At 40.8% G+C, this 22,841-nt stretch overlaps 1 protein-coding gene across 4 annotated transcripts in view; it reads left to right on the forward strand.

The window, feature by feature from the left end:
• Nucleotides 1-22,347, forward strand: part of LOC134626508 (uncharacterized) — a 29,258-nt gene extending 6,911 nt beyond the window's left edge. Inside the window, exons 1-11 of one of the 4 annotated variants that reach the window (XM_063472403.1) lie at nt 11,321-11,578; nt 14,592-14,645; nt 14,721-14,816; nt 14,920-14,979; nt 16,155-16,208; nt 16,321-16,404; nt 16,478-16,522; nt 16,989-17,072; nt 17,164-17,223; nt 19,527-19,586; nt 19,698-22,347. In XM_063472403.1, the coding sequence (XP_063328473.1) occupies nt 11,363-11,578; nt 14,592-14,645; nt 14,721-14,816; nt 14,920-14,979; nt 16,155-16,208; nt 16,321-16,404; nt 16,478-16,522; nt 16,989-17,072; nt 17,164-17,223; nt 19,527-19,586; nt 19,698-21,938 (3,054 nt within the window). In that variant the 5' untranslated portion in view covers nt 11,321-11,362 and the 3' untranslated portion in view covers nt 21,939-22,347. Of the gene's footprint in view, nt 1-4,556; nt 4,617-4,729; nt 7,380-11,320; nt 11,579-14,591; nt 14,646-14,720; nt 14,817-14,919; nt 14,980-16,154; nt 16,209-16,320; nt 16,405-16,477; nt 16,523-16,988; nt 17,073-17,163; nt 17,224-19,526; nt 19,587-19,697 lie in introns of those variants that run through there. The other 3 variants (XM_063472401.1, XM_063472402.1, XM_063472404.1) reach the window with 3 other exon arrangements.
• The last annotated feature ends 494 nt before the right edge of the window (nt 22,348-22,841 follow it).

Consider the following 22,841-nt stretch of genomic DNA (forward strand, 5'->3'; position numbering starts at 1 on the left):
CCGATATCTAACCTCGCTTTTATTTCTAAAAATCTTCAGAAACTTGTCACCTCTCAGCTTCCCACACACCTCAGTAACAATAATCTCTATGAACAATTCCAGTCTGGTTTCCTTCCACTTCACAGCAGAGAAACAGCATTATTAAAAATCACCAGTGACCTTTTGATGGCAGCTGACTCCGGTTCTCTCACTATCCTCATCCTTCTTGATCTGTGTTCGGCCTTTGATACGATTTCTTACACTATCCTTCTAAAAGACTTGCATTCATCAGCATTAGTCATACCCACCTTGTCTGGTTCACCTCATATCTCTCGGATTACACTCGGTTCATTCAACTTAAATTTCACTCTTCAAGTTTCTTTTTCTGTTTCTCCTGGTGTGCCCCAGGGTTCAGTATTGAGGCCTCTTTTAATTATTATGTTCATGTTTCCACTAAGTCACATATTTCGGAAATGCAATATTAACTTTCACTGTTATGTGGATGACACTCAGCTGTATATTTCTTCCAAGCCCATTTTCACCCTTCCACCCATCTCCCTTTGTGACTCATCATCATCATCATCATCGTTTATTTATATAGCACTTTAAAAACACACAAGGCTGACCAAAGTGCTGAACAATAGAAACATAATAGATACCATAAGAATAATAAATACGATAAAATAATAAACATAGCGAAAACAATAAAATATAAGTAAATACAAGTCAGTCAACCACTGAGTCAAAAGCTAGTGAATAAAAATGCGTTTTCAATCTAGATTTAAAAACCAGCACTGATGTCGATTGCCTAATGTGAAGAGGAAGATTATTCCAAAGCTTAGGAGCCACAATAGAGAACGCTCGGTCTCCTCTCAGTTTCAGCCGTGATTTGGGGACTGAGAGCAACAGCTGCTCAGCTGACCGGAGCGAACACTCCCTTATGGTTAAATCATGGTTCTCCTCCAGTTTTCAAAAGCTCAGTAGTAATAAAACTGAAGTTCTACTCATCAGCACAGCTTTGTCTAACCAAATCCCACAAGTTTTCCAGTAATATTGACAACTCCTCCATCCTTCCCTCCCCTCAGGTATCAAGTCTGGGTGTCATCCTCATGAGCACCTTGTCATTTCGGTCTCATATTAATTACATCACCCAGTCCGCCTACTTCCACTTACGCAACATCAATCGTCTCCATCCTTTCCTCACCCCACATGCTGCCTGTATCCTTGTCCATAGCCTTGTCACTCAGATTGGTAACTGTAATCCTCTTTTCTTTGTGAAGTTACTTGTTAGGGAGACCAAATTCCCAACTCGTCCAGAATTCTGCAGCCCGAACCTCTCGCACACCCTCCAGAGAGCACATCACTCCTGTTATTCAACAGCTTCGCTGGCTGCCTGTAGTTTCTAAAATCTCTTTCAAAATATTGCTTCTGACTTTCAAATGTATCCATAACCTGGCCCCACCCTACTGGTGTGATTTACTCCACATTGCTACTCCTTTTGTTCTCTTAGGTCTTCGTTGGGCATTCACCTTATTGTTTCCTCTCCCCACCTCACCACTATGGGGAACAGTGCTTTCAGGTGCTTTGCTCCTGATATCAGGAATACTGGATCTCTTCCCTTATTCAAGTCAAAACTCAAAACCCATCCACCCACCCACCAATGAGGAAACTCATTTTGGCCACTTGTATTCGCAACCTTGCCAGTCATAACACAAATCTCTTGGTTGTAATTAATGGGTGGAATTCAGATGAACTGTCAAAGCAAAAGCTTTACCTTTCTACTCTGATATGTCTTCACCACAACATCCTTCATAATGCCCATATTACTGCTGACGGAGCGGCACTTCAGGAGTCGACTGCACATGTTCTGCCGTCTGATTACTTGTGAATAAGATCCCAAGGTACTTGAACTCGTTCATCTTGGGCAGTCTTTCCCCCAACCCAGAGCATTATACCATTTTCCAGCAGAGAACTGTGGCCTTAGATTTTGAGGTCCTGACTCTCATCCTGGGCATTTCAGATGTGGCAGCAGACTGCTACAATGCATGTTGAAAGTCATGCTCCATAAAGCTAACAGAACCAAATCATCTGTAGGAAAAGTGGATTTTAAGCCCTATGGGATTATCCCTCCAAGAGGGTCATGTACCCCCTATTGATACTCTACCTAATCACACGAGCGAGGGTGTGAAAACAGGTGTGGGTCACAATCAGCCAAGGTTTCAGGTGAACCCATAGTGAAACCTAGCCCAGCCCTATCACGTGATTTATGTGAACGTCGAACACAGCTTGGATTTAGAGGTTAGGAGTTGGTGCTCTTTACACTACCCTAGTCCTGGTTAGCTGTTCCTCCCTGCGCATACAAGGTCTGAACCAAGGCCTGCTTTCCTTTTCAGAGAAGACTTCCTTGAGTCCAGCAAAAACAGCTCCTCTATTGCTACCCTGAACTCATCCCACAGCCAAGATTTTGCTTCTGCAATAGAAGCCTCAGCCCTCTTGACACTTCAATACACACCTGTTTCTTCAGGTGACCCCTGGATCAAACCAGGCCCAGAAAGCCTCCTCCTTCAGCCTCATTGCCTTGCTGATCTCCATTGTCTGCCATTGGGTCCTTACGTGACCAACATGGCAGGCACCAATATCCTTGTGACCACAGCTCCAGCTGTGCCCCCAACCCAGAGGGATTTTAATGCAAGACCAATCCTTCTAGACATAAGGGTTAAAGATTCTATAGACAGGGCCTCCACCAGACGTTCACAGTTCAGCACAGTTTGAGTTTGAGTTTACTAGGTCTGCCAAACACTCTTCCACACTATCTGATCCAACCATGTAGTGATATGGTGGCAGCTGTGGTCCTCACTTAACCCAGATGCCTAAGGCATAGGGACTCCGATCAGAAGTTATTTTAGCTCAGTGTCACGGTTCTGGGTCAGTTCGACCCAGTATTTTGAGTTCTGATGTTTGGTTTATTTTTGAATGATTGTTGTGGTTTTCGGGTGCTATGAGTATTATTATTATTATTATTAGATTTCTAGGTTTCTGTTTATTCATGTTTTAGGATTTGTTCTTCGGTTGTGTCTCACGTTTAGTATAGTTCAGGTTCCATGTGTTATATTCAGTCTGTCTTTCAGTGTCGAGTCTGCGTCCTTGTGTAGTGATTTCTTGTTTCCTGTTTTATTGTGAAGGTCTGCGTCTCATGTGAGTGTGTTCAGTTTACCTCCCTTGGCTCGTCTCGTTAATTACTCCCAGCTGTGTCCCCCACCTGTGTGTAATCTCCCTGTGTTTCTCTGTGTATTTAAGTCGTGTCTTCTGTTGTAGTAGTCGCTGGTCCGTCTGTGTATCCACCATGTCCCATTCGTGTGTTCTCCCTGCTGTCACCATCTTGTACCGTCGTCTACCTTGCTTCATGTTTGAGTTCCGGTTCGTATTCAGTAGTTTAGTTGTTTCCAGTATAGTTTAGTGTGATCTCTGTTTGCCGTTTTTCCACTTGTGCATTGTGCTCAATAAACCACCTTCACTCCTCCACGACTGCCTGCGATTGGATCCTCCTTTATTTTTCCACACGGCTCACTCCACTCGCCGTGACACTCAGTCAGTTATTGAAGTTTGCCCTCAAGTGTTTGGTGCCAAGTACACTAATGAACCACCTAATGTTTGCACATGGTCAACCTATGTCTTGCATAGAAATACAATAACAAAACACTCTTCCGTTGAAATAGGGAGTCCCAAGGCATTTTTCCCTTTCCCACTGCTGTCAACAACAGTCAGAGCCTTGCACAAGTCTCATACTCACATGAAGGTGACACTCGCATTGTTTGGGAAAAACTAAAAAATGATAGTGCTCTGCAGAGAGTTTTTGAGTATCCCCACATCTGCCCACTGCCTCGTACCATGGACCATTTCAGAAAAGGAAAGACTCCAATCCTTCTCCATTAGTTTGGCTCCAGGACACTTGCTATGTTTGAAGGTGATCCCAACCATATCTAATCAGTACTGTTCTACCACCTGCATTAGCTAAGTTTCCTTCCCTACCAGTGAAGTGACATTCCAAATCCCAAAAACCAGTCTGTGATGAAGGAGTAAACATATTCAGGAAACCAAATTTGACCAAATTTGATTTAAGTTTGAAGTTATGAATTATTAGGCACCACGGGTACTTCAAGGGTACTGACACAGGCAGCTGTAACCACTGAGTTCCTTCACCTCTTGAACCTCAGCCATTTAGGATACATCCTAAGCAAACATTGGTAACTTCTCTGTTAAAATATTATATAGTAGTATTTTTAGTAGTGCTGTTAGTGTTAATCTCGTTAAAATGACGTTAACGTCATAACCGCATTAACGCGGCAAATCTCCATTAGTGAGTTAGTGCGGATCACCCTGTGTGTGGGGCTGCACAGTGCACAGATTTTGGATCAACATTTAATCAATTATTTAATTAATGCTTGATACACTGAAATTTTTGGAGACTGTATGTATAGGTGAAGAGGAGCTTAAATGTAAGCGTAAGCAGGGTTAGGGTTTTTCGTGCACCTTAACTTAATATACCTGCTTATATCTCTTTCTCTTTTATGTTATAGCACCAAGGAGCGACCAACTCTGCTTCATCTGATGATGAAACTACAGAAGAAGATCCAACAGTTAGTATTTTTCATTTGTTATTTTTATATATATATGGAAATGATGACATTTTGGTTCATTTCTATTACATTTAGCTTTTAAAGCATATTTCTGGCCTGTCATGTGTTACTAGGAGCAGTTTTTCTGTGAAGAGAAGAAGATATATGCTGGTTCCTCAGTCACAATGGGAGCCCTCCTCCTGCTCCTCCTGGCGTTCATTGTGAAGCACGGCTTGTCAAAAGCAGCAGCCAGAGATCTCCTGCACCTCCTAAACTTGGTGGTACCCGGATGTGTTCCAAAGTCGCTTCGCTTTTTAAAAAAACATTCGACTGATTACAATGGAAAGACTGAGATTCACTTTTATTGCCCCAGGTGTACAAACTACCTTGGTGTGGGTCCCGGTAATGAGTGTAGTGTGTGCCAGCAGAGCTTGAACAGAAAATATCTGATCTTGAAGGCTTACTACTTCCTTGTAATGCCGCTAGAAATTCAGCTAAGAAACCTCCTTGCACGCGTCCACTCAAAGCTTGGGATGCATTTCACGAGGGATGATTCCTTCTCTGATGTCCACACTGGAAACGAATACAAGAGTGAAAGACAAGATGGCAGTATTACACTCACCTTCAACTGCGATGGCTTGCCCGTCTTCAGCTCCTCAAAATACTCCATCTGGCCCATCCTGTGTACCATCAATGAACTACCGTATGTGGAACGATGCAAAAACGTTCTGTTGCACACTTTATGGTTTGGCAAAGGAAAACCACAAGTTCAGAGTTTTTTGACTCCGTTCATTAACGAGCTTCAGAAACTGTCTGCTGCAGGGTTCTGTTGGAAAGATGAGATCGGCTCGGAGCATCACACCACAGTAACAGTTAAAATATGCACATGTGATGCGATAGCAAGAGCAATGGTGCAGAACTTTGAGCCGTTTAACAAAGAATTTGGTTGTGGTTTTTGCTACCACAAAGGTGAGATGGTTATAAAGGGCAGGGGTTTTACCAGAGTTTACCCGATACAGATGGACGGCTGTGATCTGAGACACATGCCTGAAACGCTGCAACATGCTGAGTTAGTGATGGGAAATAGTTATGACCAGAGTCAAATGGGGGTTAAAGGTCCAAGTCTCCTGTTCCTTTTGCCGTCATTTGACATTATCAAAGGCTTTGTCCCAGATTACATGCACTGTTTTTGTCTGGGCGTTGTCCGTCAGTTCGTCAATCTGTGGTTTGACCCGCTTTATGCCAGCAAGGACTTCCATTTGACAGATGAGCATTTAAACGACCTGGACAGAGCCTTGTGTGAGATCCAGCCACCAAATGAAATCAGCCGAAGTCCCAGGAGCCTCAGTGAGAGGATGCATTGGAAAGCTTGTGAGTGGAGAGCATTTGCTCTCCTCTATTCTCCTGTAATACTGAGGAATGTTTTACCGGCAGTGTACTATAAGCACTGGATGCTTCTTCCTTCTGCCCTTCACGTCCTCCTCTCCCACTTTGCCACTCAGGATGAGCTCAACTGTGCAGAGTTGTGTCTGGTTCAGTTTGTAGCACAGATACCGTCTCTCTATGGACTCGAGCATTGTTCGTACGACTGCCATTTGTTGACGCATCTTACAGAAGGTGTCCGGAACTGGGGGCTTTTGTGGGCCAATTCAGTGTTTGTTTTTCAAGACATGAACAGCAGACTGTTGCAGATGTACTCTGGTACACAGTCAATTTCATTACAGATTTTCAAGAATTTCTTTTCATATGAGAAAATAATAAGACAAGGAAGTGCTACCCTTCAGGACACCAGCACAGAAATCAAAGACTTCTTCTGTTCCATGACAAGTTATGATTGTTTTACAAAGTCATTAAATTACATTGGAGAAGAGTTAGTGACTCTGGGAAGTGACTCTCAGAGAGTTTTGACACCAAGAGAAATTGCAGCATTGCAGAAGAATGAAACACTTTCGTGGTGCCAGCCACATCGTGACAGTGTAACCGAATATAAGCGTTGTGTTTATAAGAACATGCTGGTTACTAGTTTGGAGTGTAGTGGTACATTAAAAAGAAACAATTCAGTAATAGAGACGAGCAGTTGCTTTGCCGTGGTGGAGTCCTTGGTCGTTGTACCGAAACCCTGCAGCTGTGAAGGAAGGCCCGGCTGCTCCTGCAGAGAACTGGTCTTTTTCTGCAAGCAGCTGCAGCGACTAACCAGACAGCCAACTATCCACAACACACAGATCAACACAAACATCGCCAAATTCCTTGTAAAAGTGAGGAACTCAAATGAACTGTGTGCAATAACATGCCAGGACATTGTTTCCAAATGTTTCATGATTGAACACGTGGGTCAGTTATATGTCATGAGAATGCCTGTGTTTGAGACACATTAAAGTCTGTCATTTATGATTCATGTCAGACCTCTCTGAGCTTGGGTTGGGAGTGTTGGAAATGTTCCAACCAACCATCGTTACTTTGACAACCCCTGATTAAATCAGATAACTCAAATAAGAAAACATGCTGTCCATTTTCCAACAGGTGATACATCCAACACAACCCTACCATGGGCAGTACCGAAACATGCAATAAGCACAACTTCTGTATTGCATTACTTTATGCTCTTATTGCACCATCTGGACAAAGTGCATTAAAAATACTATTTTATCATTATCTTTTTCAGTTGTGCAGTGTTCTTGTTGTACATTAAAGTGCACCTGTACATATGTTTTGTATGTAGCAGAAACTACCAGTGAAGGTCCTTCAATTTCATGTTTGTTTTGTATTCAACATCAAATTGTTAATATCAGCTTTGATTAAAAACTTGAATCTTTGAAAAATTGCCTTAAGTTTCAGAACATCTTTGTTTGGTTCTCTCATTTGGCTTTAATGACAGACGCACTCATGCTTTATGGATTCCATAAGTCTTTAAAATCACCATCATTATCGTTGTCATTAGATGGATCTGCACTGCTCCATTGGGAGTTGGGGCTATTTCCCCATGGACTAATGTAGAATGTGACTTCTTTCTACAATCACAGGAGTCACCTCCCTGGAACCCCTAAAAAAAACATATTTTGGAGAGTTCAGAATATCAGAGTACAACCCATGTAAAAAAGTTGTAGACTGATCTCAAGAGAGCCATTCACTGAGAGAGTTTGAGAATCAAGGTGTACCAAAGCTGTTCGGGCAAATCTGTAGCTGAATTAAAACAATTGTGCAAAGAAAAGTGGGCCAGAATTCCTCTACAACAAAGTGATGGACTCATTGCCAGTTATAAAAAACACTTTATTGCAGGTCTTTAAAGTTGGCAAAACTAGTTATTAGCTTTGGGGGGTAATTCCTGTTTCACACATGGCCAGGCAGGTTTGGATAGCTTTTTTACCTTGTCTGACATATTGTGTTTGTCTTGTGACTTGTGACACTTTAATCACACTCTAGATCTTGTTTTAAAATTATGCATAGAAACTGAACATTTAACAGTGTTTCCTGAAAACCCTCTCCTGTCTGATCATTTCCTGATAACATTTACATTTACAATAATTGATTACACAGCAGTGGAGAGTAGACTTTATCACAGTAGATGTCTTTCTGAAAGCGCTGTAACTAAGTTTAAGAATATAATCCACCCACTGTGCATTTTCAATGCCCTGTACCAACATAGAGCAGAGCAGCTATCTGAACGCTACTCCAACAGAGGTCGATTATCTTGTTAATAATTTTACCTCCTCACTACGTACGACTCTGGATACTGTAGCTCCTGTGAAAACTAAGGCCTCAAATCTGAAGTACCTGACTCCGTGGTATAATTCTCAAACACGTAGCCTAAAGCAGATAACTCGTAAGCTGGAGAGGAAATGGCGTGTCACAAATTTAGAGGATCATCATTTAGCCTGGAGAAATAGTTTGCTGATTTATAAGAAAGCCCTCCGCAAAGCCAGAACATCTTCCTATTCGTCACTGATTGAAGACAATAAGAACAACCCCAGGTTTCTCTTCAGCACTGTAGCCAGGCTGACAAAAAGTCAGAGCTCTTTTGAGCCAACCATCCCTTTAATGCTAACTAGTAATGACTTCATGAATTTCTTCACAAATAAAATTCTTATCATTAGAGAAAAAATTACCAATAATCATCCCACAGATGTAATATCGTCTACAGCTACTCTTAGTACCATTGATGTTAAGTTAGACTCTTTTTCTCCAATTGATCTTTCTGAGTTATCTTTAATAATTACTTCCTCCAAACCATCAACGTGTCTCTTAGACCCCATTCCTACAAAACTGCTCAAAGAAGTCCTGCCATTAATTAATTCTTCGATCTTAAATATGATCAACCTATCTCTAATAATCGGCTATGTACCACAGGCCTTCAAGCTGGCTGTAGTTAAACCTTTACTCAAAAAGCCATCTCTTGACCCAGCAGTCTTAGCTAATTATAGGCCAATCTCCAACCTTCCTTTCATACATCCTTGAAAGAGTAGTTGTCAAACAGCTAACAGATCATCTGCAGAGGAATGGCTTATTTGAAGAGTTTCAGTCAGGTTTCAGAGCTCATCACAGCACAGAAACAGCTTTAGTGAAGGTTACAAATGATCTTCTTATGGCCTCTGACAGTGGACTCATCTCTGTGCTTGTCCTGCTAGACCTTAGTGCAGCGTTCGATACTGTTGACCATAATATCCTACTAGAGCGATTAGAACATGCTGTAGGTATTACAGGTACTGTACTGCAGTGGTTTGTATCATATCTATCTAATAGACTCCAATTTGTTCATGTAAATGTTGAGTCCTCTTCACACACTAAGGTCAATTATGGTGTTCCACAGGGCTCGGTGCTAGGACCAATTCTGTTTACATTATACATGCTTCCCTTAGGCAGCATCATTAGAAGACATAGCATAAATTTTCACTGCTATGCAGATGACACCCAGCTCTATCTGTCCATAAAGCCAGATAACACACACCAATTAGTTAAACTGCAGGAATGTCTTAAAGACATAAAGACCTGGATGGCCGCTAACTTTCTGCTTCTTAATTCAGATAAAACTGAGGTTATTGTACTCGGCCCTGAAAATCTTAGAAATATCGTCTCTAACCAGATTCTTACTCTGGATGGCATTACCTTGGCCTCCAGTAATGCTGTGAGGAACCTTGGAGTCATTTTTGACCAGGACATGTCCTTCAAGGCACATATTAAACAAATATGTAAGACCGCTTTCTTCCATTTGCGCAACATCTCTAAAATTAGAAATATCCTGTCTCAGAGTGACGCTGAAAAACTAGTTCATGCATTTATTACGTCCAGGCTGGACTACTGTAATTCATTATTATCAGGATGTCCTAAAAACTCGCTGAAAAGCCTTCAGCTGATCCAAAATGCTGCAGCAAGAGTCCTGACAGGGACTAGAAAGAGAGAGCATATTTCTCCTGTATTGGCTTCCCTTCATTGGCTTCCTGTTAAATCCAGAATTGAATTCAAAATCCTGCTCCTCACATACAAGGTCTTAAATAATCAGGCCCCATCTTATCTTAATGACCTTGTAGTACCATATCACCCTATTAGAGCACTTCGCTCTCGCTCTGCAGGCCTACTTGTTGTTCCTAGAGTATTTAAAAGTAGAATGGGAGGGAGAGCCTTCAGTTTTCAGGCCCCTCTTCTGTGGAACCAGCTTCCAGTTTGGATTCGGGAGACAGACACTATCTCTACTTTCAAGATTAGGCTTAAAACTTTCCTTTTTGCTAAAGCATAAAGTTAGGGCTGGACCAGGTGACCCTGAATCCTCCCTTAGTTATGCTGCAATAGACGTAGGCTGCCGGGGATTCCCATGATGCATTGAGTTTTTCCTTTCCAGTCACCTTTCTCACTCAGTATGTGTTAATAGACCTCTCTGCATTGAATCATATCTGTTATTAATCTCTGTCTCTCTTCCACAGCATGTCTTTCATCCTGTTTTCCTTCTCTCACCCCAACCGGTCTCAGCAGATGGCCCCGCCCCTCCCTGAGCCTGGTTCTGCCGGAGGTTTCTTCCTGTTAAAAGGGAGTTTTTCCTTCCCACTGTCGCCAAAGTGCTTGCTCATAGGGGGTCATATGATTGTTGGGTTTTTCTCTGTACCTATGAAGCACCTTGAGGCGACTTTTGTTGTGATTTGGCGCTATATAAATAAAATTGAATTGAATTGAATTGAAAAGATGAATGTCACATGTATGACCAGTTGAGTCATCCCACAGGCTGTTTTTTCGCTGTGTAGCACGTTTGTATCCTGTGTATAACACACTGTGGTTTCTCCCTGTTTACATATGCTTTTCATGAACCCAGCCTCCCTCTCCTCCTCAAAATGATCATTATCTGATAGAAGCAAAGTATTAAGGATTAAAACAAAGTCATATCCCACTACTGTTTTCTATTCACTTTTCATCTCATTTATTATAGAAAAAATGTATGGGGTTCCATGAAAAACTTGACTTTTTTTTTTTTTTATTCCTTTAAATGACATCGAGCAGAGACTACAGGTCATTAATTAAATTACTGGCCTGTCTTGGTTAATCTTTGCCAGTCAAAAAGAAAGGTCAAAGAGGCTATAATAACAGTGGCTACAGTTTTTACTTTGTTGTTTTTAACACATTATTACGTTATTATAAAGCCTTCCCCTCCAAAAAAGAGAAACATTTTTGCCTTTTTTTAGGTATTTGTTTGGGGGTTTTTTCAAGAAAAAACTATATCCATTCACACTTCCGGTGCAGGGGGAAGCGCTTCCTGATAGCTGAAACCCGTAATGAATACGTGAATCATGCCTCGCAAAAACGAGCTTTCGGAAGCTTTACGATCGCAAATTGTTGATCTGCACAAAGCTGGAAAAGGTTATAAAATAATCGCACGCACTTTGGATATTCATCGCTCCACAGTTAGGAAAATTGTGTATAAATGGAAGCGATTCAGTACTGTGGCTACTCTGCCGAGAAGTGGGCGCCCTACAAAGACGTCTGCAAAGACAAAGATCAGCGAGGTAACCCTTAATTACTCTGCAAACAGCAAATCAAGCAGCCGTGTGTACAAAACTAGACGCCTGCAGCATCCAGACGAGCTTCTTAGCTCTGAACCCTGATGAAAATAACACTGCTTCGCAGCTTTCTGATAACTGGTGTCAACTGGAAAGAAAAAAATATGGAAGTTATTATTTAGCGGCCAGTGGTGCCAGCTGTGTATAAGTGGGAGGTACGTGTCAAAGTAAGATCCGAGGAGCTGGGAGTTTTCCTGCATTACACTGTAACAAATGATCGGCGCTATTCACCTACTCTGATGTTTCAATGTGGTAACATTGTATACAAAAAAACCCCGCAAAACCTTCTGTCATTAAATCATTTCTACCGAAAGAGGCTTTGTTTAACTATTTGCAAGATACACTGGAAAAAATGTATTTTTAGTCATTATTAATATTATTTGCATACTTGTCACACGTTTAAGAACATCAAACAAATTTGAATATTAGGCAAAGATAAATTGAGTAAAAACAAAGTGCAGTTTTTAAATGTTGATTTCATTTATTGAGGGGAAAAAAGCTTTTAAGACCTACCCGGCCCTGTGTGGAAAAATAATTGCCCCCTAAACCAAGGGAGGCATATGATTGTGCCACCCTTGGCAGCAAGAACTGCAACCAAGCATTTGCAATAACTGGAAATGAGGCTTTCACTGTGGAGGAATTTTGGCCCACTCTTTGCAGAATTGTTTTCATTCAGCAATACTGGAGGGTTTTGGAGCATCAACGGCCTGTCAAAGGCCATGCCAAAGCATCTCAGTTGGAATTAAGTCCAGACTTAGACTAGGTTGTTTTTTCTTTCTTTTTTTAGCCCATGTAGCCCCAGACCATCACATTATCACCATCATGTTTGACTGTTGGTATGAAATTCTGTGTTAGTTTTACGCCAGATGTAAAGGAAATCAAACTTTTCAAAAAGTTCATCTTTTGTCTTATTAGTCCACAGAATCTTTTTTTGGTCAGGAATGGTTTTCTGTTTGGAACTCCCCCATGGATGCCTTTTTTGCCCAGTCTCTTTCTTATTGTTGAATCATGAATGCTGGCATTAAGTGAGACAAGTGAAGCCTGCAGTTCTTTAGAAGTTGTTCTTTTGTGTGTCTGTGTGTGTGTTTCTTTTTAGTCTTTTTGAGTAATTTTGGTAGGACAAGCATTGCTGAGAAGGTTTACCACTGTTCAAAGTTTCTCCGTTTGTGGATGTCTCTCACTGTGGTTCACTGATATCGCAAAGCCTAATAAATGGCTTTGTAATCCTTTCTGATGGTTGTCAGAAATATTAAAATTACCTTGATATGTGAAACATGTAAATGTGACAAATCAGGAAGCCTTCTTTCTGATTTGTCACACTTACATGTTGGGAAGCATTTCACGAGGGATTTTTATATTTACATTTTCTAAGAGCCGAAATATTTCTGAATGTTGTTTGCAAATGTGTTTTTAAAGAGTGTGAATATATAATTATACCCTAAAAAAGGCATGAACTATTCTGAAAGTCATTTCAGTTCATTTCTTTTAGATTAAAAAGGAATTTTAATTAGATTAGCTACAAAATCTAAGTTATTTATTTTTGTCAGTTCACCCCCTGTAATTAACCACAAAGACTTGCACAATATTGTTTCAGTAGTTATTTTGAAACACATGCACACAGAGAAATAACGAGATGAACAGGATATCCTGTGCCTCAATAATCCTCGAAGCTCAACTCTTCCACTCCAGCTTGTTAGTCAACCAGGGACCCAGGCGGAGTTTGAATTCATTTGAAAGCCTGATGCTTTGCCTTGTCCTCCCTGGCTTAAAAACTCAAAAAACAGTTTTATTTGCTGTTATCGATTGTCCTCCTGGGCCTTACTACGAGTGTCTGTCTGAATTCTCAGACAGTAGTGGGGAATAGATTCCATCACAGTAGATTTCTTTCTACAAGTGCTGCAACTAAGTATAAGGATATAATTCACCCACTGTTATCTTCTTCTACGCCTTGTGCCAACACAGTGCAGAGCAGGTACCTGAATGCTCCTCCCACAAAGGTCGATTATCTTGTTAATAGTTGTACTTCTTAACTGCGTACAACTTTAGATACTGTTGCTCCACTGAAAAAGAAAGCCTCAAATCAGAACTTCTTGCCTTCCTGGTATAACTCTCAAACGTGGACTTTAAAGCAGATAACTCATAAGCTGGAGAGGAAATGACGTCTCACTAATCTGGAAAATTTATTGTAGAACACCTGGAAAAATAGTTTGCTGCTTTATGAAAAAGCCCTCTGTGAAGCTAGAACCTTATTATTCATCACTGATTGAAGAAAATAAGAACAACCCTAGGCTTCTCTTCAGCACTGTAGCCAGGCTGACAAACAGTCAGAGCGCTGTTGAGCCAACTATTCCTTTAACGTCAACTAGTAATGACTTCATGAACTTCTTCACAAATTAAATTTTAACCATTAGAGAAAAAAATTACTCACTCATCTCACAGATGTAACATGATCTACAGCTACTTTCAGTACCACTGATATTTATTTGACCCTTTTTCTCCAATTGATCTTTCTGAGCTAACTTCAGTAAATAATTCCTCCAAACCATCAACATGTCTTTTAAACCCTGTTGTTGGGGTTTTCTCTGTTTTCTTTGTATTATTTTTCTTATAAAGCACCTCGAGGCAACTGTTGTGGTGATTTGGCGCTATATAAATAAAATTGAATTGAATTAAATTAAATTAAATAACATGGGTGACATCATATTTCATGCCACAACAAAGAGGGCACGTTACTTTTCCAGTTTCTAAAAATGCAGTATTGCCCAGGATTTCATTTTTATTTGTATGAAATAATTTTTTAATGTTTGATGCCCCCAAAGGTCTGGCTGTTCACATGATGCTTCGTTTAATTAAAGAAATGTTAATCACGCTGCTGAAATCAATGACAGGTTGATATCTGAGGTGCAGCCACACATTAATGTTTACCATATGTCTTGATGCATCTTTTTCTGTTTCTTAGGTTGGTCATGGCCCTAGTGAGCCAAAAGACAGAGGAGATTCACACACTAAAAAGGTAAAAATTTATTAATGCAAGGACTGATGAACTTTGGGAGGAAAAATAGAAAGACGATATCATTCTATTTTTCAGTTAAAAAGCGAGAGAGACTCTACCGCTGTCCGCAGTGATGCACAGATTATATATTCCTGCTCATCTGATACTGAAGCTACAGATGATGATCCTGTGGTGTGTGAGCTCAGAATAAATTAAGCGTTTCTGCTTTGTTTTTTTCACAATATTAATATGATCATATGAAGACATTTATAGGTCATCCCTTCCTGTCATCTAGGCTGGACGTGCGTCTGCTGGACCATCAAATAATAGAGGACAAGGTGTAGGCCTTAAAACGGTAAAACATCTTCATTTTTAAAGTTTGAAAACACAAGAACCCTCTAATTTTGTTTACTTGTTCAGAGAGATTATAACCCTTAATGGAGAGAATATGAGGTCTGGTTAAAATGTGCAAAGACTCTATTGGGGAAACTATGAAATAAAAACATATCTGATCTAAATTTGACTCCAGGCTTATTCAGCTTATTCAGGCTGGTATCTTTGTCCAGTCCTCTTCGCCTGCCTGGAAATTTCAGGTTAATACTGCTAGGAGTAGAACTAACATGTCCAGCCAAATTTAAATGTTCAACTTTTTATATATGCACTCATTGCATGGGAAAAAAGAAGCCTTTCCAGAAAACTGCAGTACCTCAAATGGCGACTGAGTTATACATATAGATTGTATATGAAGGATAGACTTAACCATGGTCATATCATCTGTGGGTATGTGGAGAACCATGAAGCCTCATCATTGGTATTTTGGCCACAGCCATGTTGGCCTTTCAGCGCAAGACCACATTTGGACAGGAGAATTGAATGCTAAGTTATCAGCAACCAGTATTCATACACGTTATGGCTGTAGTACACCCAAATACCTGCTAGAGTAAAAAGAAGATATCACTAATAAAACAGTTTTTTATACCAGGATGTGAACATGTCTATTTCTAAAGTTGGACATTTTAACATGACACTCTGTGGGTTTGACTCACTTTTGAAGCCAGTTTCAAGTGACCACTTGAGGAACTGCAGTTTTTGTGCTTGGTTTTGATTTTTAGCCCTGCAGATTGATGCTTGGATAATCTCCATGGAACTCCATGCTCTCCATTGTTAATTTCCCATTTACAACAAGTGTACTGGGGTAAAAGGTTTTTACAACTCAGAGGTTTGATTGTATTCAAGTTTAAAGCGATGTATTATTGGATGGATGCTTTAAATGACATGTGGGTATCGCTATAGCTGTGATAACCACTAACTCTACTGTGTTCACCTTTTGTTTAAGAAACATTCTAAATTAACATAATGTCTCATTCTAGGTTACTATATGGCAGTAGTTATTTTAGTGCTTGACTGAGGTTTTAGTTATTTATTTTGTCATGTCTCTGGGCATATGAAGGTAAAAGTGTGCTTGAGTGACAGGATACTTGTGTTTTTTTACTTCTGGCTCACATCTATATTCTGTCTCTTTCTCTATAGCAGCGAGGAAAGGCTACTGCTGTTTCATCTAATGACGAGACTACAGAACAAGACGTTAGTGTTTATGTATTTGTTAAAATTGTTTAAATGTTTGTATAAAATAAATATCTGATTTTAAAAAGTAATCTCATAAAACACGGCATTCTATATGTCTCTTTAAATCCAGAGAGACTTTAACACCACCCACAAGGATGTAGAGATTAAACATTCCTACTCATCTGATACTGAAGCAACAGATGAAGAGAATATGGTGTGTTAGCTACCATACAGTATTAAAATTATCACATGGAGACGTTTGTAGCTCATCATTTCCTGTCTTCTAGGCTGGACCGTCAGATATCAGAGGAGAAAGTTCGGACCATAAAATGGTAAAGTTCCTTCAGTTTAAGCATTGTTTGGAAAGAGAAGAACCCCTCATTCTGTTTACCTTTTCAAATTTAGAGAGACACTGAATGGGCATAGTCCGCATAGGAAAAACAGAAAAATACCATCTCATTATTATTAACATACCTGATCTAGATTTGGCTGCAGTTACATTCAAGCTGACCTCTCTAGTCCTTTTAGGGAGGGATCAAAAATAGCAGATAGTGTAAATTGCACCTTTACATAGGTGATGTTGCAGAACTTCATATATGATCACGAGCCACTTTGTGAACCACCCTAATTCATTATTGCATAGAATGTAATAACATCACACAGTTGCTGCAAATCTGTTGGCTGCACATCCACAATCCAAAACTCCTATCTCATCAGATTCCACCAAAGTGCTTTATTGAATTGAAATTTGGGGCAGTTAGCATCTTCATTCTGTTTTCTTGTTAAAATCCTCAATAGGTTATTATGATAGATAACACCATCTGTAGTGATGGCAACACAGATTCCTACTCATCTGATGAAGATGAAGATGAAGATCCTATGGTATGTGAAGCAACAATAAGTAAAAATGATATTAACGATATCAAAATGATGACATCAAGATGCTCCTCAGCCATCCTTTTCTGACTCGTAGGCCAGTCATCTGTCAGCTGGAATAGCAGAGAGCAGAGGAGGAGATCCGGACCACGAAATGGTAAATATGCACATGCAGAAATAATTACTGTGTATCCACCCATATGTACATACACCCATATGGGTGTAATATGATGTATCCACCCATCATATTACACCCATAAACTGTATGGCTGCAGTGCACAGACCTAGATACCTGCTAGTCTAAATAAAAGATCGATACAATACTAGAAATTCACTCAGTAGAACTGATGCACAGTTAAAAAGTTAAAAATACAAACCCTACAGATAATTAAATTAAAGGAGGAACCAGCACCACAAACACAATCAAGACGCCCAGCTTAGTGGCTCAGATTTATGGAGGTGAGGGTCTAACAGAAAGCTACTGGCAACAACAGCTGTGGTAGCACACCTGTCAGTCAATCACACCCTGAAGCCTTAATAAAATCCAAACAGTAAAAATAAAAACACTGCTCATCATAAAATAGTTATGAAGCAGTACATTAGCCATAGAGAGGGAAACAGTTTTTTGTACCAGACTGTAAACATGATAATTTCTGGACCTTATGCCATGTGAGTCTGTGGGGATTGACTCTATTTTGTTGTTGTTGTTTTTTAAACCCAGTCTCAAGTGGCCACTGGAGGAAGTAATGTTTTTTTCCACTTCTTCATTTGCTTTGGGTTTTGTTCCTGGAGCTTTCTCTTTTTGACACAAAGGACCAGAGGTTCTATTCCAAGCTCCTCATCCTATCTCTGAGGCTTAGGTCAGCCACCCTATGAAGGAAAATCATTTTGGCCACTTGTATTTGCAACCTTTCCTTACCTTTTCACCAGTCCAGCAGTCGAATCCATGTTCTACCTTCTGATCAGTTGTGAATAAGATCCCAAGTTTCTTGAATACCTTCACCTTTAGCAATCTTTCCCCCAACCAAAAGGCAGAATTCTAACATTTTCCAGCAGAGAGTCGTGGCCTTAGATTTAGAGTCCTAAATTTCATCTTGGACATTTCAGACTCAGCTACAGGCTGCTGCAATGCATGTTGAAGGTCATGCTCCATGAAGCTAACAGAACCACCTCAACTGCAAGAAATGTGGATGATATTCTTAAGTTCTCAAAGGGGATACCTTCCTCATCCCAGGAAAGTATGAGAACCTTTCCATACTTGTCCCAAATATGATTGGATACAGGAGCAAACCTGATGGAGTCCAACACAGACTGAAAATGTACCTGAATTTGTGCCAAAGACTCCAACACAGCTTGGATTTAGAGGTTAGGAGTTGGTGCTCTTTACACTGCCCCAGTCCTGGTTATCAGTTCCTCTCTGAACATACAAGGCCTGAACCAAGGCCTGCTTTCCTTTTCAGAGACGACTTCATTGAGCCCAGCCAAAAGTCCATCTCCATGGCTACTCTGAGCTCCTCACACACTCAAGTTTTTGCTTCTGCTATAGAAGCCTCAGCTCTTGTGATCCTTTGATACCCATCTGCTGCTTCAGGAGACCCCCGGGTAAAACCAACCCCAGAAAGCCTCCTCCTTCAGCCTCACGGCCTCACTGACCTCCATTGTCTGCCATTGGGTCTGTGGTGACTAACATGGCAGGAACCAATGTCCTTATGACCACAGCCCCAGCTCCCTCTATCATGCAGGTTCATGAACATGGCCCACTGAAGCACCTATCTAGAGGAATTTGATGCAAGCCCAATCCCTCTAGACATAAACATTAAAGATCCTATGGACAGGGGCATGCACCAGATATTCACAGTTCTTCAATAAGTGTTTACATTTACTAGGTCTGTCAAACACCCTTCCACACTCTCTGATCCAACCAGGTGGTGATATGGTGGTGATATGGTCCCTTAACCCAGATGTCCAAGGCATAGGACTTCTGATCAGATGATATTTCAGCACAGTCATTTATTGAAGATTGCCCTCAGGTGTTTGGTACCAAGTGCACTAATGGCTAACACAGAAGTACAATAGCAAAACACCACTCTAGGATTGTATTTAGGTTTAAAGTTATGAATTACTAGGCGCATGGGTGCTTCAAAGTTACTGACACAGGCAGCTGTAACCACTAAGTGTGTACTAGGCCTCATTTAGGATACATCCTAAATGAACGTTGGTGACCTCTGAGTTACAGTATTGTATAGAAGTGTTTGTAGTAGTACTGTTCATCTTACCGTGAAGTTTTAGGAGAGGTTTTTGTTCAACTTTTATTTAAATACCTTTCCTTAGTTCAGTTACTTATTTTGGAGACTGTATGTGTAGGTGAAGAGGAGCTTAAATGTGAGCATGACAGCAGGGTTTTTTCATGCACCTGAACTTAATATACCTGCTTATATCTCTTTCTCTTTTATGTTATAGCACCAAGGAGCGACCAACTCTGCTTCATCTGATGATGAAACTACAGAAGAAGATCCAACAGTTAGTATTTTTCATTTGTTATTTTTTTATATATGGAAATGATGACATTTTGGTTCATTTCTACTACATTTAGCTTTTAAAGCATATTTCTGGCCTGTCATGTGTTACTAGGAGCAGTTTTTCTGTGAAGAGAAGAAGATATATGCTGGTTCCTCAGTCACAATGGGAGCCCTCCTCCTGCTCCTCCTGGCGTTCATTGTGAAGCACGGCTTGTCAAAAGCAGCAGCCAGAGATCTCCTGCACCTCCTAAACTTGGTGGTACCCGGATGTGTTCCAAAGTCGCTTCGCTTTTTAAAAAAACATTCAAATGATTACAATGGAAAGACTGAGATTCACTTTTATTGCCCCAGGTGTACAAACTACCTTGGTGTGGATCCCGGTAATGAGTGTAGTGTGTGCCAGCAGAGCTTGAACAGAAAATATCTGATCTTGAAGGCTTACTACTTCCTTGTAATGCCGCTAGAAATTCAGCTAAGAAACCTCCTTGCACGCGTCCACTCAAAGCTTGGGATGCATTTCACGAGGGATGATTCCTTCTCTGATGTCCACACTGGAAACGAATACAAGAGTGAAAGACAAGATGGCAGTATTACACTCACCTTCAACTGCGGTGGCTCGCCCGTCTTCAGCTCCTCAAAATACTCCATCTGGCCCATCCTGTGTACCATCAATGAACTACCGTATGTGGAACGATGCAAAAACGTTCTGTTGCACACTTTATGGTTTGGCAAAGGAAAACCACAAGTTCAGAGTTTTTTGACTCCGTTCATTAACGAGCTTCAGAAACTGTCTGCTGCAGGGTTCTGTTGGAAAGATGAGATCGGCTCGGAGCATCACACCACAGTAACAGTTAAAATATGCACATGTGATGCGATAGCAAGAGCAATGGTGCAGAACTTTGAGCCGTTTAACAAAGAATTTGGTTGTGGTTTTTGCTACCACAAAGGTGAGATGGTTATAAAGGGCAGGGGTTTTACCAGAGTTTACCCGATACAGATGGACGGCTGTGATCTGAGACACATGCCTGAAACGGTGCAACTTGCTGAGTTAGTGATGGGAAATAGTTATGACCAGAGTCAAATGGGGGTTAAAGGTCCAAGTCTCCTGTTTCTTTTGCCGTCATTTGACATTATCAAAGGCTTTGTCCCAGATTACATGCACTGTTTTTGTCTGGGCGTTGTCCGTCAGTTCGTCAATCTGTGGTTTGACCCGCTTTATGCCAGCAAGGACTTCCATTTGACTGGTGAGCATTTAAACGACCTGGACAGAGCCTTGTGTGAGATCCAGCCACCAAATGAAATCAGCCGAAGTCCCAGGAGCCTCAGTGAGAGGATGCATTGGAAAGCTTGTGAGTGGAGAGCATTTGCTCTCCTCTATTCTCCTGTAATACTGAGGAATGTTTTACCGGCAGTGTACTACAAGCACTGGATGCTTCTTCCTTCTGCCCTTCACGTCCTCCTCTCCCACTTTGCCACTCAGGATGAGCTCAACTGTGCAGAGTTGTGTCTGGTTCAGTTTGTAGCACAGATACCGTCTCTCTACGGACTCGAGCATTGTTCGTACGACTGCCATTTGTTGACGCATCTTACAGAAGGTGTCCGGAACTGGGGGCTTTTGTGGGCCAATTCAGTGTTTGTTTTTCAAGACATGAACAGCAGACTGTTGCAGATGTACTCTGGTACACAGTCAATTTCATTACAGATTTTCAAGAATTTCTTTTCATATGAGAAAATAATAAGACAAGGAAGTGCTACCCTTCAGGACACCAGCACAGAAATCAAAGACTTCTTCTGTTCCATGACAAGTTATGATTGTTTTACAAAGTCATTAAATTACATTGGAGAAGAGTTAGTGACTCTGGGAAGTGACTCTCAGAGAGTTTTGACACCAAGAGAAATTGCAGCATTGCAGAAGAATGAAACACTTTCATGGTGCCAGCCACATCGTGACAGTGTAACCGAATATAAGCGTTGTGTTTATAAGAACATGCTGGTCACTAGTTTGGAGTGTAGTGGTACATTAAAAAGAAACAATTCAGTAATAGAGACGAGCAGTTGCTTTGCCGTGGTGGAGTCCTTGGTCGTTGTACCGAAACCCTGCAGCTGTGAAGGAAGGCCCGGCTGCTCCTGCAGAGAACTGGTCTTTTTCTGCAAGCAGCTGCAGCGACTAACCAGACAGCCAACTATCCACGACACACAGATCAACACAAACATCGCCAAATTCCTTGTAAAAGTGAGGAACTCAAATGAACTGTGTGCAATAACATGCCAGGACATTGTTTCCAAATGTTTCATGATTGAACACGTGGGTCAGTTATATGTCATGAGAATGCCTGTGTTTGAGACACATTAAAGTCTGTCATTTATGATTCATGTCAGACCTCTCTGAGCTTGGGTTGGGAGTGTTGGAAATGCTCCAACCAACCTTCGTCACTTTGACAACCCCTGATTAAATCAGATAACTCAAATAAGAAAACATTCTGTCCATTTTCCAACAGGTGATACATCCAACACAACCCTACCATGGGCAGTACCGAAACATGCAATAAGCACAACTTCTGTATTGCATTACTTTATGCTCTTATTGCACATGCGGGACAAAGTGCATTAAAAATACTATTTTATCATTATCTTTTTCAGTTGTGCAGTGTTCTTGTTGTACATTAAAGTGCACCTGTACATATGTTTTGTATGTAGCAGAAACTACCAGTGAAGGTCCTTCAATTTCATGTTTGTTTTGTATTCAACATCAAATTGTTAATATCAGCTTTGATTAAAAACTTGAATCTTTGAAAAATTGCCTTAAGTTTCAGAACATCTTTGTTTGTTTCTCTCATTTGGCTTTAATGACAGACGCACTCATGCTTTATGGATTCCATAGTCCATAAGTCTTTAAAATCACCATCATTATCGTTGTCATTAGATGGATCTGCACTGCTCCATTGGGAGTTGGGGCTATTTCCCCATGGACTAATGTAGAATGTGACTTCTTTCTACAATCATAGGAGTCACCTCCCTGGAACCCAAAACACATTTTGGAGAGTTCAGAATATCAGAGTACAACCCATGTAAAAAAGTTGTAGATTGATCTCAAGAGAGCCATTCACTGAGAGAGTTTGAGAATCAAGGTGTACCAAAGCTGTTCGGGCAAATCTGTAGCTGAATTAAAACAATTGTGCAAAGAAAAGTGGGCCAGAATTCCTCTACAACAAAGTGATGGACTCATTGCCAGTTATCACAAACACGTCTTAAAAGT

Source organism: Pelmatolapia mariae, linkage group LG4 (genome assembly GCF_036321145.2).
Source record: "Pelmatolapia mariae isolate MD_Pm_ZW linkage group LG4, Pm_UMD_F_2, whole genome shotgun sequence".
Taxonomy (NCBI): domain Eukaryota; kingdom Metazoa; phylum Chordata; class Actinopteri; order Cichliformes; family Cichlidae; genus Pelmatolapia; species Pelmatolapia mariae.